The 20,477-nt window shown below is 38.6% G+C and overlaps 1 protein-coding gene across 11 annotated transcripts in view; it reads left to right on the forward strand.

The window, feature by feature from the left end:
* Positions 1-20,477, forward strand: part of GARNL3 (GTPase activating Rap/RanGAP domain like 3) — a 57,527-nt gene that overhangs the window by 26,271 nt on the left and 10,779 nt on the right. For 9 of the 11 annotated variants that reach the window (XM_063352802.1, XM_063352811.1, XM_063352810.1 and 6 more), the window contains 11 exons: positions 409-512; positions 1,702-1,810; positions 4,221-4,266; positions 8,605-8,711; positions 9,563-9,684; positions 10,465-10,569; positions 12,732-12,806; positions 13,760-13,871; positions 14,590-14,688; positions 19,488-19,604; positions 20,304-20,476. In XM_063352802.1, coding sequence (XP_063208872.1) covers positions 409-512; positions 1,702-1,810; positions 4,221-4,266; positions 8,605-8,711; positions 9,563-9,684; positions 10,465-10,569; positions 12,732-12,806; positions 13,760-13,871; positions 14,590-14,688; positions 19,488-19,604; positions 20,304-20,476 — 1,169 coding nt within the window. The remainder of the gene's footprint in view (positions 1-408; positions 513-1,701; positions 1,811-4,220; positions 4,267-8,604; positions 8,712-9,562; positions 9,685-10,464; positions 10,570-12,731; positions 12,807-13,759; positions 13,872-14,589; positions 14,689-19,487; positions 19,605-20,303; position 20,477) is intronic. The other 2 variants (XM_063352804.1, XM_063352806.1) reach the window with 1 other exon arrangement.

The following is a 20,477-nucleotide window of genomic DNA, read 5'->3' on the forward strand; positions in this document are numbered from 1 at the left end:
GCCAGGAAAAGGTCATGTTAGCTTAAATCACTGGTATGCAGTACAGTTGAAGAAAAGTATTTATATGACCTGTATTTTTAAGGTGAGCGGTTTCATTTTATATGGGAGTGGGGTGAAGAATAACCTGGCATGTTACTTGCTTTGTGATAGTAGGGCATCAAGGCTTGAAAAACCGTGTGATTTCAGGAGGCTAGGTGAAGGACGTCATAGGTTTTAAGTGTGTGAATATGCAGATTAGGTTGTAAAGTCGGGTTTGGACCCATGTAAAACACGCAGCGCGGACTCTTTCTAAAATGAATACGAAAAAAGGATGGCTAAAGAAGGTTTGGTAGATGGACCTGAAATACTTTTGATCTTTAGAAAACTTAAAGGACATATTCCTGCTGAGAATGTTGTGTTCCCTTGCAGATGACACAACAGGAACCTGTTCCATCTATACAGTTTTTCAAGGGCATGAAATTATGTTCCATGTTTCAACCATGCTTCCATATTCTAGAGAGAACAAGCAGCAGGTACGTGGTTCTCTCTCTTGTTGGTTTTTTTTTGGTTTTTTTTTCCCCTGTTAATATTTTGGAGATGTAAGTCTTAAGACCTTTGCTATATTTTTTTCCTCAATATTATACTTAATGCTGAAAATTTCATGGTGTTTTTTAGAAGGCAATGCATCGTATCATCTCTATTATGGTACAAAAGACAGTTGCGAAGAAGGTCCAAATTGATTGACTGGGAAGTGATTGAGTATTCTGTTATTCAAATGACTTGTAGATCTTCAGTGCTGGAATTATTGTTACCTCAAAGAATTTAGGAAGGTTGGAAATTACACACGCGTGTGAGTTGTCAGGATACTCACCTATGTAATGCACAACTCATGCTCAGTCAAGCTATTCATGTAGCTTGAAAGAAGTTCCCCATGTCAGCACGTAAATGGCAAGTTTTGTGCGTTTCCTCTAAAGCACTGCTTTAGTCATAGATTGGCTAGATGGGTTGTTGGGCACTTGTTCAAATGTGCTGTCATCCATTGCTTGAACCTTTCTGTGTATTATACGGTGAAAAAAAGTACTTTATAAGCACATTCATTTACCTATACATCACACACCCATAATGATTTACCTAAAATTACTCGCAAATTACTTATTTTACTATTTTCTTACTTAAGCAATGATTATATATTATGTATTATTTTAATAATATAATTAGATTATATAATTACATTGTCCTTTTTTTATTTCCATGTCAGTCTTCTCATGCTTTTGCCTTGGATTGATGACAAGATCACAGCAGAAACCAGAGGCCAATCACGACATTTAGTGTTTTTAAAGAATAACTCAGGATCAGGATTTTTCTTTTATTTCAAGTGGTGGATTTGCTTTTTTGGAATGCTAGGTGTTTCGTGCCCAACTTTTGAATATTAATTGTGGAAATTACGGAATTATGAGTGTTTTGCTAACATAAAATATGCAATAGCTGCTGTTTCAGCAGCTGCCTTGCATGTGCATGATGGCATTGCTGGGTTTACGTGCTTATAGTTAAGTAATAATTTTATATTGGCTTCAGTCATATTGACTGTAATATTTCTGTTTGCAGTTTAGGAATATTGTTTTACCCTTCTCTCTCACAGAATTGTTAAGGTATTTATTTATGTCTTTTAAGGCATTGTGTCTCTCTCTCTTTTTTTTTTTTTTTTTTTTTTTTTTTTTCCAGGTAGAAAGGAAGCGACATATTGGAAATGACATTGTCACTATCGTATTTCAGGAAGGTGAAGAGTCTTCTCCAGCATTCAAGCCATCCATGATTCGCTCTCATTTTACACGTATCTTTTTCCTTACATTTTCTAGTGGTTTTCTTTTTTTTTTTTTTTTTTTTTAAGATCAATATTACTTTTAAGTCTACCCTGCATGCTGTTTATGGAAGTGAAAACTATTTTAGAAAGCCAGTTGCATTCTTGCATTTCTTTACCTTCAACTGCTTGACTAGGTATCTCTAAGTCTGCCTCATAAAACAATTTTTATGTTGAACCACTTAGAAGATAAGGTCAAAGCAAGAATGTGATTTTTTTAAAACATGTTTTTATTGAAGGCATTTGTTTGGGTCACTTCACAAATTAAAGTTCATGCATTTTCATAAAATATAAATTCATAAAAATATTTCTGTTAGTGATGTGTATTAATTTGGCATTAACTACTGAATATTGCCTTTTAATGTTTAGATGCTGTCTATTTTAGGTATTTATGTATTTTAGATCAGTGTTTCTCAAGTCTTTCAGACCATAAACCACATATTCTCCAGATTTTTGGCAGCCCGTGTTTTTCAAACTTTTGGCTGAAAACATTGTGAAGACATTATGATTCCAAAAACCAGCTGCCAATCACTTGGGATTATCGTGGGGTCACACTAGTGGTCCATAGATCCCCATCTGGCATCTCTGAGGCTAGGTGGAATGGAATGAAGAAAAATGGATGGAAAGAAGAAAACTCTTATTTCTATTCATGCTCTGTTGCTGAGTTTTTAAAAATGATCGCAAAGCTTACAACTTCTAAACCTAGTTCTCAGGCTGACTAACTGTTCTTAGAACTTTCTTGGTAGTTTCATCCACAACTGCTCTTGCTTTTTAGATTTAAGCTCTTAGTGTTAAACTCTTTTTTAAATGGAAGAAGCGACTAGAGCAAAAAGAATTCCACAATTAAAAAAAAATAAAAAATTTTTAGATATCAGTGGAACCCAGGTATTTTTAATAAGAAATGTTTACCAAATCAATGTACCTCTTCCAAGTCTCAGCGTTAATAAAAATGGAAGAATTATTCCCTTATTGCTGTTAGGAGGGCTTGTTGTGATGTAATTGATACACCCCACTCTTTTTGGTTTTTGACAAACATTTTGAGGTTCAACTGTTCTTGGTGTCAATGATTTGGAGCGGCGGATTTGCCCTAAATCCATAAGGACATACTATCATTTAGGTCATTTTAAGTAATCCACAGCTGGTTGATGGAGTCATATCACCTTCCTGGTATTTTCGGTTGACAGTAGCCAGGGATAAAGATGTCCTCAAGAAAACTGAGGCTTGACACTGATCTGTGTCAGATGTGGTAAATCTCAAAGCTCATTGAATCTCTACTAGCGCTTCGTTCTTACTTTCTTACATACTATAGCATTCTTTTTTTGTTACTTCTACAATGGGGAAAAAATAGCTTACAGATATCCCACTGTGCTGTCCTGTACAGCAGTGATAGCTGCTGTAAGGGTTTCCGTGTGTCATCTGTGGGGTAGCACTGAGTTACCAAATGAAGGCATCCAGCACCAATTTAGATGTCCCAATGTATCTGAAATGTCTGTACAGGTCTGGCAGATACGACTCTGGGCATACAGGAGACCTCTGCCCCTTTGGAATTGCAGCTGGAGACTAGGTAATATACTGTCAAGCATCTTAAATAGCACTGAATGCTTATCGTGAAATAATTGAATGCCACCATAAAGTCTTTTTCATTTTGCAGTCTCCAACAGTGCTGATCACAGCTATTGGCAAAGGTCTCCTCGTTTTATCTGTAACAAAGCCATACAGCCAATTACGTTATTCAGACTTAGCTTTCCTTGACACAGTTTATAATGACCGAAAATTTAGAGACAGTGTTAAGGAAATCTATCAAAGGAAGAAGCCTCTAATTGATTCCATAAAAATACCTTGCAAGGCAACCATAAGGATTTCTCTGATTTTTTTTGCCCAGATTTGCCCAAAGTTATGAATCAAGACTGGTAATACGCCTTCGTATGCTTGCACTTTAAATCATCCTCTCTATTTTCTTATAATTCTATTAGCTAAATTTTTCTATTGAAATCTTTTTCTTCAGTGGAAGTTTTCGTATAAGCAAAGTTCACAGTCAGTACTTTTTTATCAACTAAAAGAACTTTTAATCACAAGCCTATCAAACACACCCAAAACATAAAATTGTATAGCGCATTTTATGCTTCATCTAACAGCAAGAAGTCTGTCTTTGTGGTACTAGCTCAATTTTTAAAACAGTTGATCAAACACGATAGAATTTTGTATGGGACCTCCTTTTTAAACAGTAAAATGTGTATAGTCTAGAATATTTTATTACTTACATTGATTAATATATTTTACCTTTATTAAATCTGTGATCTACTCCGGGGGGGGGGGGGGGAAGTGTATTAAAATACATGTGAGCTTCATTAGTAGTGGATTAACTTCCTTAACTGCATGGCAGATATTTTTGCCTTAGTGAGATATAATAAGCAGAATGATAGTTACAGGTAGGTGCTGATTGTAACAAATAACTTCACACTGAATTTCTGATGGTTTAGAGAGAACAGGAAAAGAGTTTGTATTGCCTACCTGTCTGTATGCCAGGAAGCCAACTGAATTTATGAAACTGAAGAGCAATATGGACCTGGATGTAGATGGCTGTAAACTGGCTTTGAATAAGTTGCACGTTTCTAACCATCAGAAAAATGAAATTCTGGAACAGGCATAAGCTAAGGGGGCAAAACTACTGTTCAGATGAAATGTGACAAAATGATGGAAGATATGCCTGGAACATCGTGATCTAGTGAGGCTGATGACATAGTGAGCTACATGTATGATGGAAGTTAATCATCACAGTGATGATGTGGTGGTGTGATAGCCGTGGACTGTGGATCCTTACAGGTCTGGGTTTCATTGTTGCTAAGCAAACTAGTTCATTTTTAAGGACCTTAATAGAGTACTTGTACGGTTGGACATCACATACCTAAAACCAAGTGGAATTTTGCTGGTAAATAATGTGTTCTTCATCTGTTTTTCAGTTGGCCTTGGGACCCTCCCACTTGGAGGCATATGCTGTCCGAGTCTGAGTCTGTTAGGTCTCACCAGAATCTGAAAAACAAGCATTTCTGCAGCCTCTTGTCTAGGGTTTAATGGACAAAGTGGCTTTAACCAAATAGTTAGTCCCAACTATTGTCTTGAGCTTTATTGTGAGGTGCCAAAGATATCTGGCAGTCTTGAAAAAGCAGAGGGGCAGTGGGATGTCATTGTCCGAGCCCATAGGAGGGATTCACGTGTGGCTTGAACCAAATAAGAAATAAGAGAGCTGCCTTTTAGCTAATGGTGTGTGCTGCAGTTCTCAGTATAGGACGTAGGCTTGCTTTTTTTTCCTTTACAAAGTGCTTGCAATGTCTGTAGTCATGCCTCTCTTATTTAGTACTTAGACTAGGTCAAAAAGAAATGGGAGAATTGTGCTCTCTTTTGGATACGTGCCTGAGGAGAGGATTGGTTAAGTTTGAAATCAGTGTCAGCTCAGATGCTGAAGTCTCTCATGGCTAAAGAATTTATATTAGGAAACCAAAATGTTTGGTTTATCCAGCACTGGAAAGGAAATTTCAGGGCATGAAACTAAAATTATGCCTCAAATTGGCATGTGTGTGTGTATGTCTACAACACTCAAAGCTAAAAAACTTTGCAAGATAGAAGAGGCAAGTCAATGTGTTAGGCTTTGAATGCAAATTTCTAATGGCTGTGTGAGCCTGTGTGATATTAGTTATTATTTAGCAGAATTTTAAACTGTTTGTAAGTCATTGTACCCCACATTTTCAGGACAGAGTTGAAGGTTGACAGATTGGGTCTGCTCCTTTCAGGCGAACTACTAGTTACGTTCTAGTGGAAAGAAAGAAGTTGAACTTGGAAGTGGCTTCCAGGAATACAGGGTCCTTAGGTAGATGAGTTTTGCTTCCACCTTCATTGACAATTCCATAACTCTGAGGGCAGATTGTGAAAGAGACCAGCACTATCCCTGGAACTGATCACCTGGCACTAGTGCTTTTTTTTTGAACAGCCTTGGACAGCTAAGAAGGGTAGTACAAGTGTAGAAGGCGTTCTTTTAGCCTCTCCTTCAGTGCATGGTACAGGCCACTGATATCAGCCATGGTCCATGGTTTCAGAAGCTGCTGCTCAGATGCAATCACATGGTTCCAACCATTCCAATATATGTAAATTCTGGCTTCCTTTGAAAGTTTTTTATCCTTCATAAGCTGAGCAATATTCACAGTCGTCTAAGAATATGCTCCTCTTGCTGCATATGTTACTGGAACTTTTTGTACCTCAAAGATACAGGACTGGCTAAGCCTTCTCGCCTAGCTCCAAAACTTGATCATTAGCTGTAAGAGTTTGGTGGGTTTTGTGCACCTGCAGCTCCGCCTGCTCATTTATGAATGTTACTTGAAATCATCTGCAGTGCCAATGTGGAAATGCACAAGAATGTGAAGGCGAGAAGAAAATGGGTTAATATTAACTAGATTTCTTCACGAGAGCTTGCTGATAAATATGTGTGCTTTTCCTGTCTTGCCTTTTTCTTCTAGTCCCTTAATATTTGGGGACTTTATTTTGGGCCACGCTGGAGTAGAAGGTTCACACCATCCTTGCTGAAGTGGAGTATGAGATGAGGCAAAGCATGTATATGCCAAATAGGAGCAGGAGTTGAAGGTCTACAAACTTGAGTGCTTGAGGTGCATATATATATACAGGGGGGATATATATATGGACAAGTATGTCTCAAAAGGTTTTTTTCACTAGAAATAACTTTCTTTTTCAATATGGCTAAGAAACTTAAATCTTGATTTGATAAGATGAGAGAAATCCATATTACTGTGTTTCTCCAGCGTGCCATTAAATCTAGCTCCAGAGAAGAATTCAACGGCGTAATACTTCAGTTTGCATATGCAGGGTTTTTTTCCCCCAACTCCTATTTATAGCTAAGGTTTGTTTTGGAAAATGTCTGTAGTGCAATTTAAAAAAGGAGAAGTTTTATTTTGCTCTAAGATTTTATGAGCACCTTCTTGCATTTTCTTTTTCAATTTATTGTTCTCGTAGATTCTGCTTTTCAACATTCCCAAGTCTGTGAGAGGCACAAAATATGTTCGTGATTGCAGTGTGCAGTGAAAGCTCAGTTACTTCTTTCCTGCTTTTCTTCTTGTTTTGGGACAGAAACCTGGATATACATCCCTCACTAGCCTTTAAGAAGTTAATGCTGTCCTAACTGTAAGCTAATAGTCAGTAGATGGGCTAGCCGTGGTAAATGCTTTTTACATTGCTGTTTACTTGGGAAAAAATTGGTAGCAGTAAATAAGATAAATTTGTCTCTCTCGCTCTTAATAACTGGCTGCTTTTACTAGACCAGTCCGTCTTACTCCTTAGTAGCTTCATTCTGCCAGTCTGACACATCTTCCCGTAGAGCATACCATGCAGTATTTTTACCCTATGTGACAGGCTTAATACACTACTGTATCTTTCAGCTTGGCCTAATTATATTGCTTTCTGTCCCTACACCTTAGGCCCGCATGCGACTCTTGTTCCTTCTGTTACGTTTTTGTGAAGACAGTCTTCCAAGCGGACAAAATTTCAGTCAAAAGAAAGCGGGAATACTCTAGGCTTTTGAGACAAATTTTCCTTGTTTCATATACAATGCCTCTGTGAGGTCTGACACTGAATTTCTGCTTAGAATTACTTTATATTTTATGTCACTCAAGAACTCTGTTCTTTTGGTCGGTTTTGTTCTGGTTTTCCTCGTCTTAGCTCATTCTGCTCTAGGCCAATGAACATTTCACACCCTGTGTAATGATAAATGATTATTTTTTTTTACCTGGATGGAATAAGATAAAGACAGGGCATCTCTGAAATTGTCTCAAATATGTGAAACCGGTATTAGAATGATCAATATTCATGCCAATGTAATACTGCATTTCAGATTCTATGTGCAGTTTCTAAGCTTTTGTGAAAAAAGACCAGATAAATCCATTAGAATCTATTTGACTCAATACCAGTCAATCACTGCTGGGGTTTTTTGAGCAAGCAAATTCTGACTGGTCTGTGTAACAGTAGAGATGGGTTGAATCTATAATTTTACCACTTAACTTGCTGCGACCTGTGTCAGCTGCACATGCTGCTTAGAAGATCTTTGTCTGACTGCTGTCTTACAGTGAAGAAAATTGTGCAGACTGTCACTGGAAGTACCAAGGAATGATTACTTGCCTTAAAGGAGCTGCGGCTTGCTGAACATGCTGTGTGCATGGGTTTTGTACCTGCCATTCATTCTTGTTATGCCGGATTCCTTACGGATTAAAAGAACTCAACAGATCCAGCTGTCACGGGAATCATTCTGACTCTTTCTTCCTCAGTGCTATTCCCGAGATACAGATTCAGCTGTAGTACACCACTGGTATTCAGAAAGAATCAAATATTTCATGCGTGTGGTGAATGCATAGGTAAGGTGGAAATCTATAAGGAGAACATATTTTGTAGGTGAAGAACTGTTGTTTTACTGCTTTTTTGGAAAGGACTAGGTTTTGCTAGTGCCACTAAAAGCATAGTTCCATGAGTAGAATGGCAAAATGCTGTTGTAATTATTAGTGTCCCAGTGTTAGTTTGTGTAAAGGAAGCAGAATTTTGCTCAAGTGAATAATTCCAAGTGAACGTTTTTTGTTAGACTCATGTGAGTTCCTACCTAAGACGTGCTCAGATAACAGTTTGCAGTTTGTTCTTTGTGGTTTGAATAGTGTGTATAAAGCCAGTGGCTTTTGAATGTGACTTTCAATATAGATAAAGATTTGTTCTTTCAATAGGCTGAAAATATTTTCAGAAGAAAGTGTTCCTCTCTTTGGGCCTCCCCTTCCATCCCCACCTGTGTTTACAAATCACCAGGAATTCAGGGATTTTGTGTTAGTGAAATGTAAGTTAGATTTTCTTTTGCTAGAAACACTTTTTTAATAAGTGCTTTAATAAATTGAAATTCATGGTGCTTAAAATGTAAACACGTTTTCTTGTATATGCTGCTGTTCTGTATAGAATTTTTTTTCAAATTTGTAGCATAGGTGGAATGTCAGTTCCATCAAACTGTTCCAGTCAGATTAACAAAAAAATGAATTTCTTTGCTATTATGCTTCTCAGGCTGCTTGATACGAACTGACTTTTACATTTGCAGAATGTACAGCCGTATTTAGCTTTGTATTTTCTTAAAGGACTTGGAGATCTGAAAGAATTTATAATGCTCTTCGGTATTTAGTAATAGAAGGTGTTAGATTAGCAGCTCTGAAAACCTGAAAACATAAGCTTTTCTGAATGCGTGCTGCATAGGTCCCTTTCAGCACCTTCAAGAACTTTTTAATTCTATAATGATTCAGTTCCAGTTTTCATTAACCCTTTCTTGCCCTTCTAAATCAGCGAAAAAGAAATCTCTGAGAACTGATTGTGATGATTACAATTAGATGCTTACCTGACAGGAACTTGACTAATAAGTCATTTCGTGTATTTAAATTGGTTCGGTACTTAAATTGATTAGAGGTTTGTCTTTAATTTTTTTATTAGTTAGGAGGTTATTGGCATGCCTTGTAGAATTCTCCTGTTACTAGTTTTTCTCTTTTTAAGCTTAAGGGATCATTATTCACTAAAAAACGTGGAAAAAGGAGGCAACTCTGAATTACTAAGGGTAAACCAGATATTTTTGTAGAGAGGCAAACTAGAATCAGGGGAAGTTGTCAAAGTTCATTTAGGTAATGTATCTTCTTTTCCATAATATTTTAGTAATAAATGGGGAAAAAGCCACCTTGGAAACCCCAACATTTTCTCAGAAACGTCAACGCACTCTAGACATGCTGATCCGCTCTTTATACCAAGACCTGATGCCTGATCTACACAAGGTAAATGTAAGTCAGAAGTCTCTGCATCCCTTACCTCTGCTCTTCGGTTCTCACTAGTCAATTGAATGGTCCATTGCTTTAAAAGATTGTGGTCCTAATGAGCCCTGAATTGCATACACTAGACTGAGTGCCAGTCGTCATATAACTTGGTGTACAGCTGACAAACAGTCCTTTCAGGATAAGACTCTTCATGCATTAAACCAGGTGGGAGAAGCAGCATAACAATGTCATACTTTGTATAAGCTTGCCTGCAGCAAGGGAGTAGGAAATTTAGGCTCTGTAAATACAGGTATTAGTCTCCTCACCATAAAAGCTGCGCTTACTCATTTTGTTATGTGTAATTTGGATCGTTTTTACCCTTGGATAACAATGAGAACTTCATTTTAGGTGATGAAGACTTACTTTAAGGTCATTCTTAACTAACTAAAAAGAAGGTCAATACTTCTACAATTAGTGAGATGCTATTTTTCCCCACTGTTTATGTCTCTTAATTAAATAGATCTACTTAAACTTTTTTGTCCATATATTCATGTCTGTTGTCTTTGTAATGATTGTATAAAACATGACAGTGATAAACTCTGACAAATTGGAAAATAAACCACTCAAGGATTGGAAGAGTTGCAGTTTCTGTTCTCTGAGACGCTGTGTACAGTTAGATTCATCACTACAGGAAAATATAAAAAAAAAAAGACACAAAATTTAAATGATATCACTCTAAGTTGACTCAGATTAAAAAACTATGAAAACTTTTGGTTCAGTTTAAAAAAGAAACGTTTTCTGTTTTAGAACATGCTTAATAGAAGGTCCTTCAGTGATGTGTTACCAGAGTCACCAAAATCAACACGGAAAAAAGAGGAAGCTCGGCAAGCAGAGTTTGTCCGACTTGGTCAGGTAGGATCTGCTTAGGAGGTATGCGCCTGCGTTTACAAAGGCTGTGTCACCCCTTTTTTTTAGAACTTGATTAGCTTGCAGAGTTACGTCAGGACTTAACGCAATTCTCTGCAGTCAGAAATAGTTTTGTAGTATTGTATTAAACTACGTTAAAGTAAAATACAAATAGAGGTATTTATCTGTAACACCTAGGTACACAACACAATTACAAGTATTTATAAAATACATAAGCTAAAGGAAGGTTGGAAAAATCACACCTTAGGATCAAACCTAAAAGGTCTTTCTGTACGTCATGCAGCAGATGCTTTCTGCCTCCAAGCAGAAGAGTGCTCTTTCTGCGCTTTGAAGAAACAATCTTTCATGGGTTTCCTCTGAATGTTTCCTCTATATGTTTTCTTAAGATTGAATTTCTTAGAAATTATTTACCCTACTTTAGTCAGGAAGAAGTTTCGACAGTCTTTCTGCTAAGTCAGAGGTTGCCACACATCTGGGATGCCAACATACCAGGCGCTGACTCTAATTTTCTATGGACTTACTGACGTTTTGATTCAGTGAGGGGTAAAACTTCCTGATGATTTAGATAGTCTGGTTTGATCTGACAGTTCACTGCAGCAGAAAAGAAGACGGTGTCTACGCTCATCGCTTCCCCTGTCCCTTCCCCTTTTGTCTCTTCTTGTTCCTGGACTGGTGATGTGTTTCGGCTGCTTATCTTAAGAATACCTCTTTTCTGAGCTGATTTAACTTAGCAGGAGTTAACAGAGCAGGAAACCAAAACAGAAATATGAAACAAAACAAACAAACAAACCCCCACCAACAAAACACAAGCCTCCTCCCTTCCCTCCCTTTTCTTCGTCTGAGTAAGCGTAAGAGTGGAAGAGTCTGAGAAGTTCCAGACCCAGTTAAAGGTAGAGAGCGGAGCCAGGTGGTTGAGAGCTGGCGCCAAAGAACCTCAGGGCTGTTAAAGCTTGCGTTGGCCTGGTGCGAAGTCCACTCCTCTGTGCTTTGCCCACCCTTTCCCCAACCACCTTGAAATAGCTAGGCAGGTGTAAAAAAGTGAATGTGTTTGTAATATTTGGACAGAAGTAACCAATGATTTATTCCTCAAGTTTACTAATTACTTTACAGAAGTTAAAGAAAATCATGATTATTGAAAGTATAGAAACCTACAGGCCTGATCCCCTCCACCACCCCCCAAGTTAAACGCTGATGAGACGCTCGCATAACAAATCTAGTTGGGACCCATTTCTTAAACGAGACTTCCATCCTCGGCATGGTCTTCGTCGAAGGGAAATCTAATATGTGGGTTAAAGGTTCATAGATAGTTGTTTGGTTGTGTTTTTCTTGGAGATTATTTTCACATTTAAATCTTTCCCTTCCCTAAAAGAACTTTCCTCTGATGACAAACTGTCGGTTTGAGCACATTTCAAAACATGCCTTACAAGTAGCTTGTAATCATTCTTGCCAAACTCTGTGAATGTCTCTGTCCCTTAGTTATAGTCAGTTGGGTTTTTAGATGGTAAAGAAAACTCGCTGATGAGCGGCTCAGCAGTATGTTTAAATCTATTTACTGTCAAGGTGATCTCTGCTGACTAGTGGGATGAAATTACGATGTTAAGGCAATGAAGTATTTTGTGCGTGTCTGTAAGCTGACAGCCATGCTTAATGCAAATGAGCAGATGGGCCGTGCAGCTCATTACTGCCATTTCACAGAGACCGTGCATGATGGTAGGCAAGCTTTAGGGCAGTAAAATTGGTTTAGGTAGTTTCTAAACTTTGCCTTAAAGAATGCACGTGTCATCGCTTTATAGGAACGCTGCTGTAAAGGTTAGCAATGAAGGTATATAGGATACCTTAAATAGATACACGCTGTATCTCACTCAAACTATGTTTATACAGTGTTTATCTAGAGTGCTTAGCCCTTTCGGAACCAGCTCACTTCTACTTACTTCTAGTTGAAGAATTAGTGATACTGTGATCGTGTGTCCTTGGCATATGTTTTGTTCAGGGTATACAGAATTCTGCTTCTTTCCTAATTACTTAAAATGTGACAGGAATTCCAAACTGGAGTTATTTTGTAGTCCTAAATTGTCCTTTCTTTATAGTCTTTAGCTTGGCTGTTGCTGACAAAAACTCAATTTAAATAAAACATCTGTTTGTATTAGGCATTGAAATTGAAAACCACTGTGAAAGGGGATGCCACAGCTAACTTGGCAACCACAAGCTTTTGTAAAAAGGAGGTGAGTGAACCTGTCTGTCTGAGGAGAGTTATGAAAAAATAAAACTTTATCGAGTATGGCATTGCATATCAGGTCTGCATACTGTTTATTTACTTTTGTAATCAGGTGCTGTAGCAGCAAAGATGAAATGTGTAGTGTCAAAGTGATTCTGCAGCCAATATCGAATTAATAAAGGATGAGCCTGGAGGCAGAAGCACTTCTCAAGTTAAAGCAAGTGTGGATGTTTTTATAGCTGAGCATATTTGATGAAAATGCCATTGTCCATATGCAGTTATCTTTTATTTTAACTTCTGCATCAAGTGTAAAATAAAATTCAGTTGCGTGTTTATTTCCTGTAGTACCAGATTTTGTTCAAGGGCATTGGGCAGTCAAAGGTGCAAACCACACTCTTCGGCATGCATCTTGTGTACAGAAGCTTCAGAAGTGCTTCTAGAATTTCAGAGACTTCAGCTAATGTTTAAATTGGGGGAGGAGGGGCAGACACTGGGAGGTAGCTGCAGGGAACACACGATGAAAGAGCAATTTGGCAGAAAGGCGGTTTTTGCTGTATCATGTACTGGTGACTAAACATCACAAACTGAGCCATAAAATGTAAGCAAATTGCATATGCATGGTGGTACATACGTTTTAAGTCTGTAGTTTGTTTTTTTTAAATAAAATACATATTGAGTATTTCCAGGGTTGCACTGAGTATCAGCTGCATGCGTTTTAATTCTAGTGCTTCAGGAATGTGTCTTACGCTTATTATCTCTAAGCCCAATAAATACGGAGAGTATTTCCTCTACAAGAAAATTAACTAAATTTTGATATTTCAAATTCAAAAAATATACTGTTTGGAAATGCATCCCAAAAGCATTTACATGTTATTACTTGCCATTGTCCATCACATTCTGTGTCTGTATGATCTGTATTTCTTAGTGTACTTAATATGTATCCCTTATGTTACTTCATAGCCTTGGGAATCTCAATCTTTCTGCAGTAATTTTCCTCATGAGATTGTCTGTGCAGATTCTTGGGGCCAGTCCTTGCTGGTTTCTACAGATGCTGGCATCTTGTTAATAGATGGTTAGTAAATGATCCAGTGTTTTTGTGTCAATTTTTATGTATCTGACCATTTTCTTGAAAATGTATGTGCATAAGTTCTGTCCAGGTGTTTGTAGGTCTTCATCTACAGGGATGTTTACCGATTCAAGTGAATTTATTACATTTATGTAACGTAGTTGCAAAAATTGTCTCTGCACCAGAATCAAGCCGTGTTGGGGAGCCAATGTTAATGCAGATTTCTGAATATTTTGTTATTTCAGATATTGTTTTCTTGACCATCTGAAAAGACTTAGGAAGTCACATCCAAGCTCAAGGAGTGTTTAAATGGCTTGTCTGGATTTCTTAGCCCTTGATGATAGCGAGCATGACGCCAAAGGCTTACGTGACAATGAAAGCCTGCTTCCTCAATGATATTGCTAATTTGACCCTTATCTTCTGTGTGCCACATAAGGCCAGCAGGACTGAGGGAATTAAGTTATTCTTGGTGAAAATTCTAAAACTTGCCAAAGGAAGGTCCCCTTTAGGCTTCGGTTGCATAATCTGATCCGTGGCAATGATAAAACTCTCCCGTGCGGAGGAATTGGCCATGATGCTGTGGTATGCGTAGCAGCTTTATGCAGTTTTTTCCGTTTTCATGAGAAAAAACCGAGGTGCTTATTTCAGGAAAGAAATAGATCAAAACCAATGACTAGCAAATTTTAGCAGGAATTTGAATAGTTGTGTGTGTTTCTTTTTTTAGACGGTCAACCATCAGTGCAAGTATTTGATAAAACTCTCCAAATAAAGCAGATGCATGTGTTGGAAGCTCTGGATCTTTTGATTGCCCGGACAGACAAAGGTAGGAGAGGTCCCTGTTCTTTGATTCTCATGTGAATGTGGCTGGCGCTGGGCAGTATGTCTTACCAGGTAATCACGTCGATCAGTGGCAAGTATATTAGATGCAAGTAGACATAGATAGCACATGCAGCAACTGCTGTTATTTTATAAAAGGCTGGTGGAGGAAAATCCCTGAATGCTCATTCATGTTTCCTTCAAGGCAAGCCTGAAATTGGTCATATGGTCTTTCTTCAGCCACTGCAGGAACTCAACACTCTTTCGAAATCTCCTTGACTGACTTACATGTTTATTCAGTTGTGAAAAACGTGGGGAAATTATGCTGTCACTGTTTTACCAAATGTGTTTCATTGGTATTTATTCTGTTAACTGTCACTGCATTCTGGTTGTTTGGACTGACAGTGTTTCCTTGTTTGCCTCATTTGGAACATTAACGTTCATAAAACGTGCACTTTTTCAGTGAGGTACTTTTTACCCAATAGTCTGTGATTGAATTTCACAAAGTGAACATGTACAAAGCAAGAACAGAATCTTTATGCGTAACACAGAAAAAAAGAATTACCAGTATGATTGTTTTATTGTTTTTTACCACATTATTTCTGTTTTCTCAGTATTGGCTGAAGTTACAACGGTACAAGGGTAATACGTGGTTCCTTTTCTGTCATTGGGAGTTGCGCAGTTCGGCGGTACCTGATGAAGTTCACCCTGGGACCTTGCAGAACTGGCTCAAACTACCTGAGAGCCATTTGCAGTTCTCTCTCGAGACACCTGGAGGGTGGCTGACGTTTCTGAAGACCTGAAAAGCTTAGTTTATGAAGCTTCTAGACAAGATTATTACTTTTAATTGTCAAAACATTGTACTGTTCAGTTAAACCTGAAGAGGGAGATGTAAACAGGCATTTTGAGATAACAGAACAAGGTATTACTGGCATCAATTCATGAAACTTCAAACTTTACTCATGAAAAAAATTGTAAAGGTTTTTAACTCTTGATATGGATGCTTTTCGAAGCATTTAGGAGAAAGTTCTTTCACACTTGACAGAATTCTGGCCTCCTATTTTGTATTTGCATAGCATATTGAAATTAAGACCTGGGATGGAAGAATAATCATAGTTGCCTTCCACTTTCAGATTACACCTCAGCAGCAAAACTGAGAAAACGAATGAGTTAGATGAGCAAAAGCATGCTCATACTGAGCTTGTAAACTGGGTTCAAAGACTCTGTGGGTTTTTAGGATAAAATGTTATATACTACAAGGTTAACTTTTTAAGCTTCACTATCAGCAAGAGCTTATTCAGGTCAACATTCCAAGAGAAGATGTTGAAGAAGGCACCAATGCAGCAGCTATCAATGATGGCAGCACAAATTGCTTTGGTAGCAATGGCCTATGTTCTCATGCAGTCGTAGTTATGTCTAACACTGCAGCAGGGTTGTTTGGGACCTCTGCTGGTTAAATTTGTCCTAGTAATGGGAGGCAAGGCATGAAAATGGGTCTGTTTTGTCCTCCAAACACGTATTTTTCGTTCCAGTTTCATTTTATGAAATACCTAGAACACGAGGGCGAGGGGGTATGAGGAAGAGCTTGGAAGAATCAAGTCTGTAGGAGGCTAAGAAAAACTAAAACCGCTCAGATGATGGTCACTTTTATAGGCAGCCACAGATAAATCTAATGCTACAGTGGGGTTGTTTGAAACATCTGCAAAAGAACTAGTGTTGTGAAAGAGGAGTGGTGCATCCTAGAGGACACACCAGTCACAGAACCAGAGCTATTTTGAACCACAAGGAAAGGTGAAGATTTATGTCTGCTGAAAGGCAGGCTTAGTGTCAACCTGTGGGGTGCACATCTCGTGGCCTATGGGGATTTAAACCTAAATTCCTTTTTAAAAGCATATCAAACCAATTCCAGTGAAGGCAGTGGGCATTGTTCTGCCTTCATAGTGAAATGCCTGCCTGGGAAAGAAGTTGTCATACGTGTTATTCTTTGCAGCAGACACATGGCGTCTTCACGGCGGTAAATATGGCATGTTTGATGGAAGCATAAAAGGTCTTCTGAAGTTTGGCATGATCCCCCAAAATAACAGCGCTTAATTTAGGTGGTAATACATGCTCCCACCAGTGTCTGTCTGTTTACAACCATTTCTTGATTTGAAGAATGCAGATATTCAGATTGGCCAGAAAAAGTTCTTGAGTTTTGCTATGCGTACACAGTTGTAGCATTTGGGAATTGTCTGCCTCACCAAGAATGTTTATAAAATATCTAGCTGAAATAGTAGCTCGAGTACAAAGACTGAACAGTACAGTTATCATGGGAGGAGCAACTGCTTAGACAGAGGCAGAATCTAGGAGAAAACGGTAATAAATTTAGAATAAACTTTTTTCAGTCTTGAATGGCTGCACTAAAAACCATCTCCAGTCTCAGTGTAAGTGTTGGTAGTCATAAGAATTACGGCTAATTCTAGATCAGGAAAGATGGCCTTCCTCTAGGTTGTGTCAATAGCTGCTTCAGCTTAAAATCAAAGTTGGTAGAAACGGAAGAACATTTTAAGGTGTTTGGTCATGTATAGGTTTTTATGTATGTGATGGTGTTTGAAAACACTCCCATGCAGCACCGAGAATTGTGCAGTAATTATAAAACAGTGGGTGAACAGGCAAGTCCTTAATTACATTTCTCATTTCATAGCATTAAAATGTTTCATGAGTTTGAGAGCCACTCCTGATCCCTTTCCTAAATAAAGATGCCACGATCTTATTAGGGATTTTAGATTGACAAAAACGATCCATCAGTTGCTAGGCAGCAACCACAGCCATCCAGTTTTGGGCGTGGGATTATAATTTGCACTTTCCAAGAGCTGGCAACAAGCTGTGAGACTTTCTGAGCAGATACGGCATAATTATAAGCAGTCATAAGTAGTTATTACAAAGGTTGATGACAGGGTTAGTACTGTGTTAACAGAAAACTCTGATGATACAATGATCCCCGAGTGTCGTATTTCTGATACTGACTCTGCCTTATGCCTTTTCTGAAGTGAAATCAGAGCCTCCTATGTGTTTTTGTGTTGATTTCCTTAGTCCTGTGGAATGCTATCAAAAGTCATTCTTGTTTAGTGAGAAAATTTTGGATTGCAGGCTGCTACAGAGGCCCATTCAGTTGCTTTTGCAGCTCTAGCTCGTATTTTGCCATGTCACTATCAGATGATCGTCACTAGCCAGGCCCAAAGTGATTGCATCTAGCATGGAAGATGTTAGCTGGTCAAGTGCCAAGGGCAAGGATGGTTTCAGAGAAGTCGAGGAGGTTCTCGGGTAGAGTGGGAAACCCCTTATAGGCAGCCTTACTCTTCAAAAGGAGAAAGGCTTTAGGAAAGAGCAGCCTCGTATTACCAGGACTTAAAGCATGGTCTAGTTGACTCGCTGTAAATCTACAGCATAGTTCTCTTTTGGCAACTTGTTTGACGTTACAGACATAAGACATGAATTTTCTATGCCTTGATGTATGGCTGACTAGTAAGATTTGTCCCCACCACAGAAAAACTATGTTTACAATCTTTGCTTGTTTGAGGAATTTGCCAGATTCTGATGCCGGATTCTTCAGGTTGTTATGTTTGCAATAACCAACTAAACACCAGAGGCAGGAGTAAGTCCAAAGAGCGACTGAATTGATGAGAGCGGTAACACTGTTCTTGAACATTTGACTTAGCTCATGTTTTTTATCCTTCCCTACAAAAGGGCGTGAATATTGCTTGCCATTTTTCTTCCAGGAACTCATTCACGGAAGCACAGATTCTTGTGCGCACACATTATTGAAAAGAGAAGGATTGCGTATATTTTGTTTTCCTTTAGTCAGTGTTGACAGTAAGATTTTGCTTTCTGAGTCGGATTCCTCAACGTTTCAAGTTGTGGCAGACGTAAGGGAGCATTGCATCTTCTCTTCTCTTACACTTGCTATGGGAAAAGGAGGTCATGCCAGGAGCCAGATGTCCTGGTTCATGCTGTTGTTCTCTCAACATCGAAGGCAGGACCTATGATTTGCTTTTGCCTTTATGGTGGGATCCACACCAACTATATAGCAAGAAAGCATGCTTCATTTTTCCAGCCGTACCAGCTAGTCTAGTAAAAGAGTCCACCTTTGTCAGAAAATCTTGCCTTGCTTGCTTTTTAAGATACTTGGCTTCTTAGATAAGAAACTGCTCTTAAGTTGCTTATTTCCCAACTGCAAGTAGTAGTGCATCATTTATTTATTTCTTTTAAATTTAGGGGTTGTAGCTTCTGCTCATATCTGTCTTTGTGGGAAACGTACTGTATTATTTTTGCATGGAACGTTCCTTGAACCTAACTTGCCTACCTTTGAAGAACTAATAAGCAAAACCAGTCTGCATCCCAAAGGGTTTCAAAGTCTGTTAAGGATCCCGTTGTCAGCTGCTCAGCTGGATGCTTCCAGCTTTTAAAGTTAACCCTTTTACTCTTGCCCTGTAGTTTATATCTATTGTATTTTCACTGTCTTGCAAAATTTCGTGTATCTGCGAAATAGCATATATTTCACTGTTTTGAAGTTCTTGTATCGTTCTTTGCTGCAGCACCACCTGATGATGGGAAACTGGGTTGCTGAACTGGAGGGGATGGTTACTAGAATTGTAAACCCTAGAGGGCTCACAAGCAGTCGTGCTGCGGCGCATCCCCAGAGAAGCAGTATGCTTTGCGTGTCTTTGCTCTGTTTGTTAGGTGCTGCTTCTCTTTGGAAGTATTAATGTCAAACTACCACTGTCTTTTTTTTTAACTTCTTGTTTCCTGGCTTTCCTCCCCCTTCAGGGAAAGATTCTCGTATCCTTGTCTTCAGACTCAGTGCTGTCCAAAAAGATATAGAAACAAAGCAAATGATAAGGAGCAAATACGACTGCAGAGAAAATAAACTGGAGAGAACAAAAGGTGATTTTATTATCCTGTGTTAAAAACATCCACTGTGGTATGATGCCTGTAGTTGCCAGGGGCTTATTAACTTCCTTGAGGTAGTTGTAGGTGTTCACCTTTGTTTTTTTCTCTGGACAGTCAATTCAAACTTCGTTAAGCTTGTATGTGAAAATAAGTCGGGTGTAGTGCGGCATGATGTTTTAGAACTTTGTAAATACCATGTTAGTAGGCAACCACCGCTGACGAAAAGCTCTAGAGAAAAAAAGGTAATGTTGCTTTCAGGATTGAGGGACGCGAGAAGAATTATGCAGGGATGTGAGAGTGAAATAAAGGGCATTTTAAGGTGGAGGAACACAGGCAAGTCTCCATTAAATAGTAGTGCTTAGATTAGTTTAGGTGTTGCTGATTATTTTAGTAGACAAAAACATTTTCTGGTTTTCAGAAGCAAGCTGCTTTGGAAACCTGAAACCTGCAGAATGGTGAAACCCCATGTGTATAGTCTTTACTTGCAGAAGGGGAAAGGGGAAAAATAGATTTCAAGAGAGTCATAGCCTTTTGTCTTTCTTCAGAAGTTAATGTTATCCTGTTGGGAGGTTTGTAATTTTGTGTTGCTAAATCATGCATCAGAGCCCCGTTGTACTAATCATCGTATAAATACAGAACAAAAAAAGTAGACCCTACCCTAAACGCTTAAAATTTAGAGCATTATTTCCTCAGGCTGCCATTTGTATGCCATTAATACCCACCACGGCAGTGAACTGAGGATTGTTGTGGCTATTCGGAACAAACTACTTCTCGTCACAAAGAAATACAACCCATGCAACAGTTTAACCAGCAGCTCTGTGCTATCGTCATCTGAATCTCCAGTAGAGGAGTTCCAGTACATCCGGG

This window comes from Chroicocephalus ridibundus, chromosome 15 (genome assembly GCF_963924245.1).
Source record: "Chroicocephalus ridibundus chromosome 15, bChrRid1.1, whole genome shotgun sequence".
In the NCBI taxonomy this organism is placed as follows: Eukaryota; Metazoa; Chordata; class Aves; order Charadriiformes; family Laridae; genus Chroicocephalus; species Chroicocephalus ridibundus.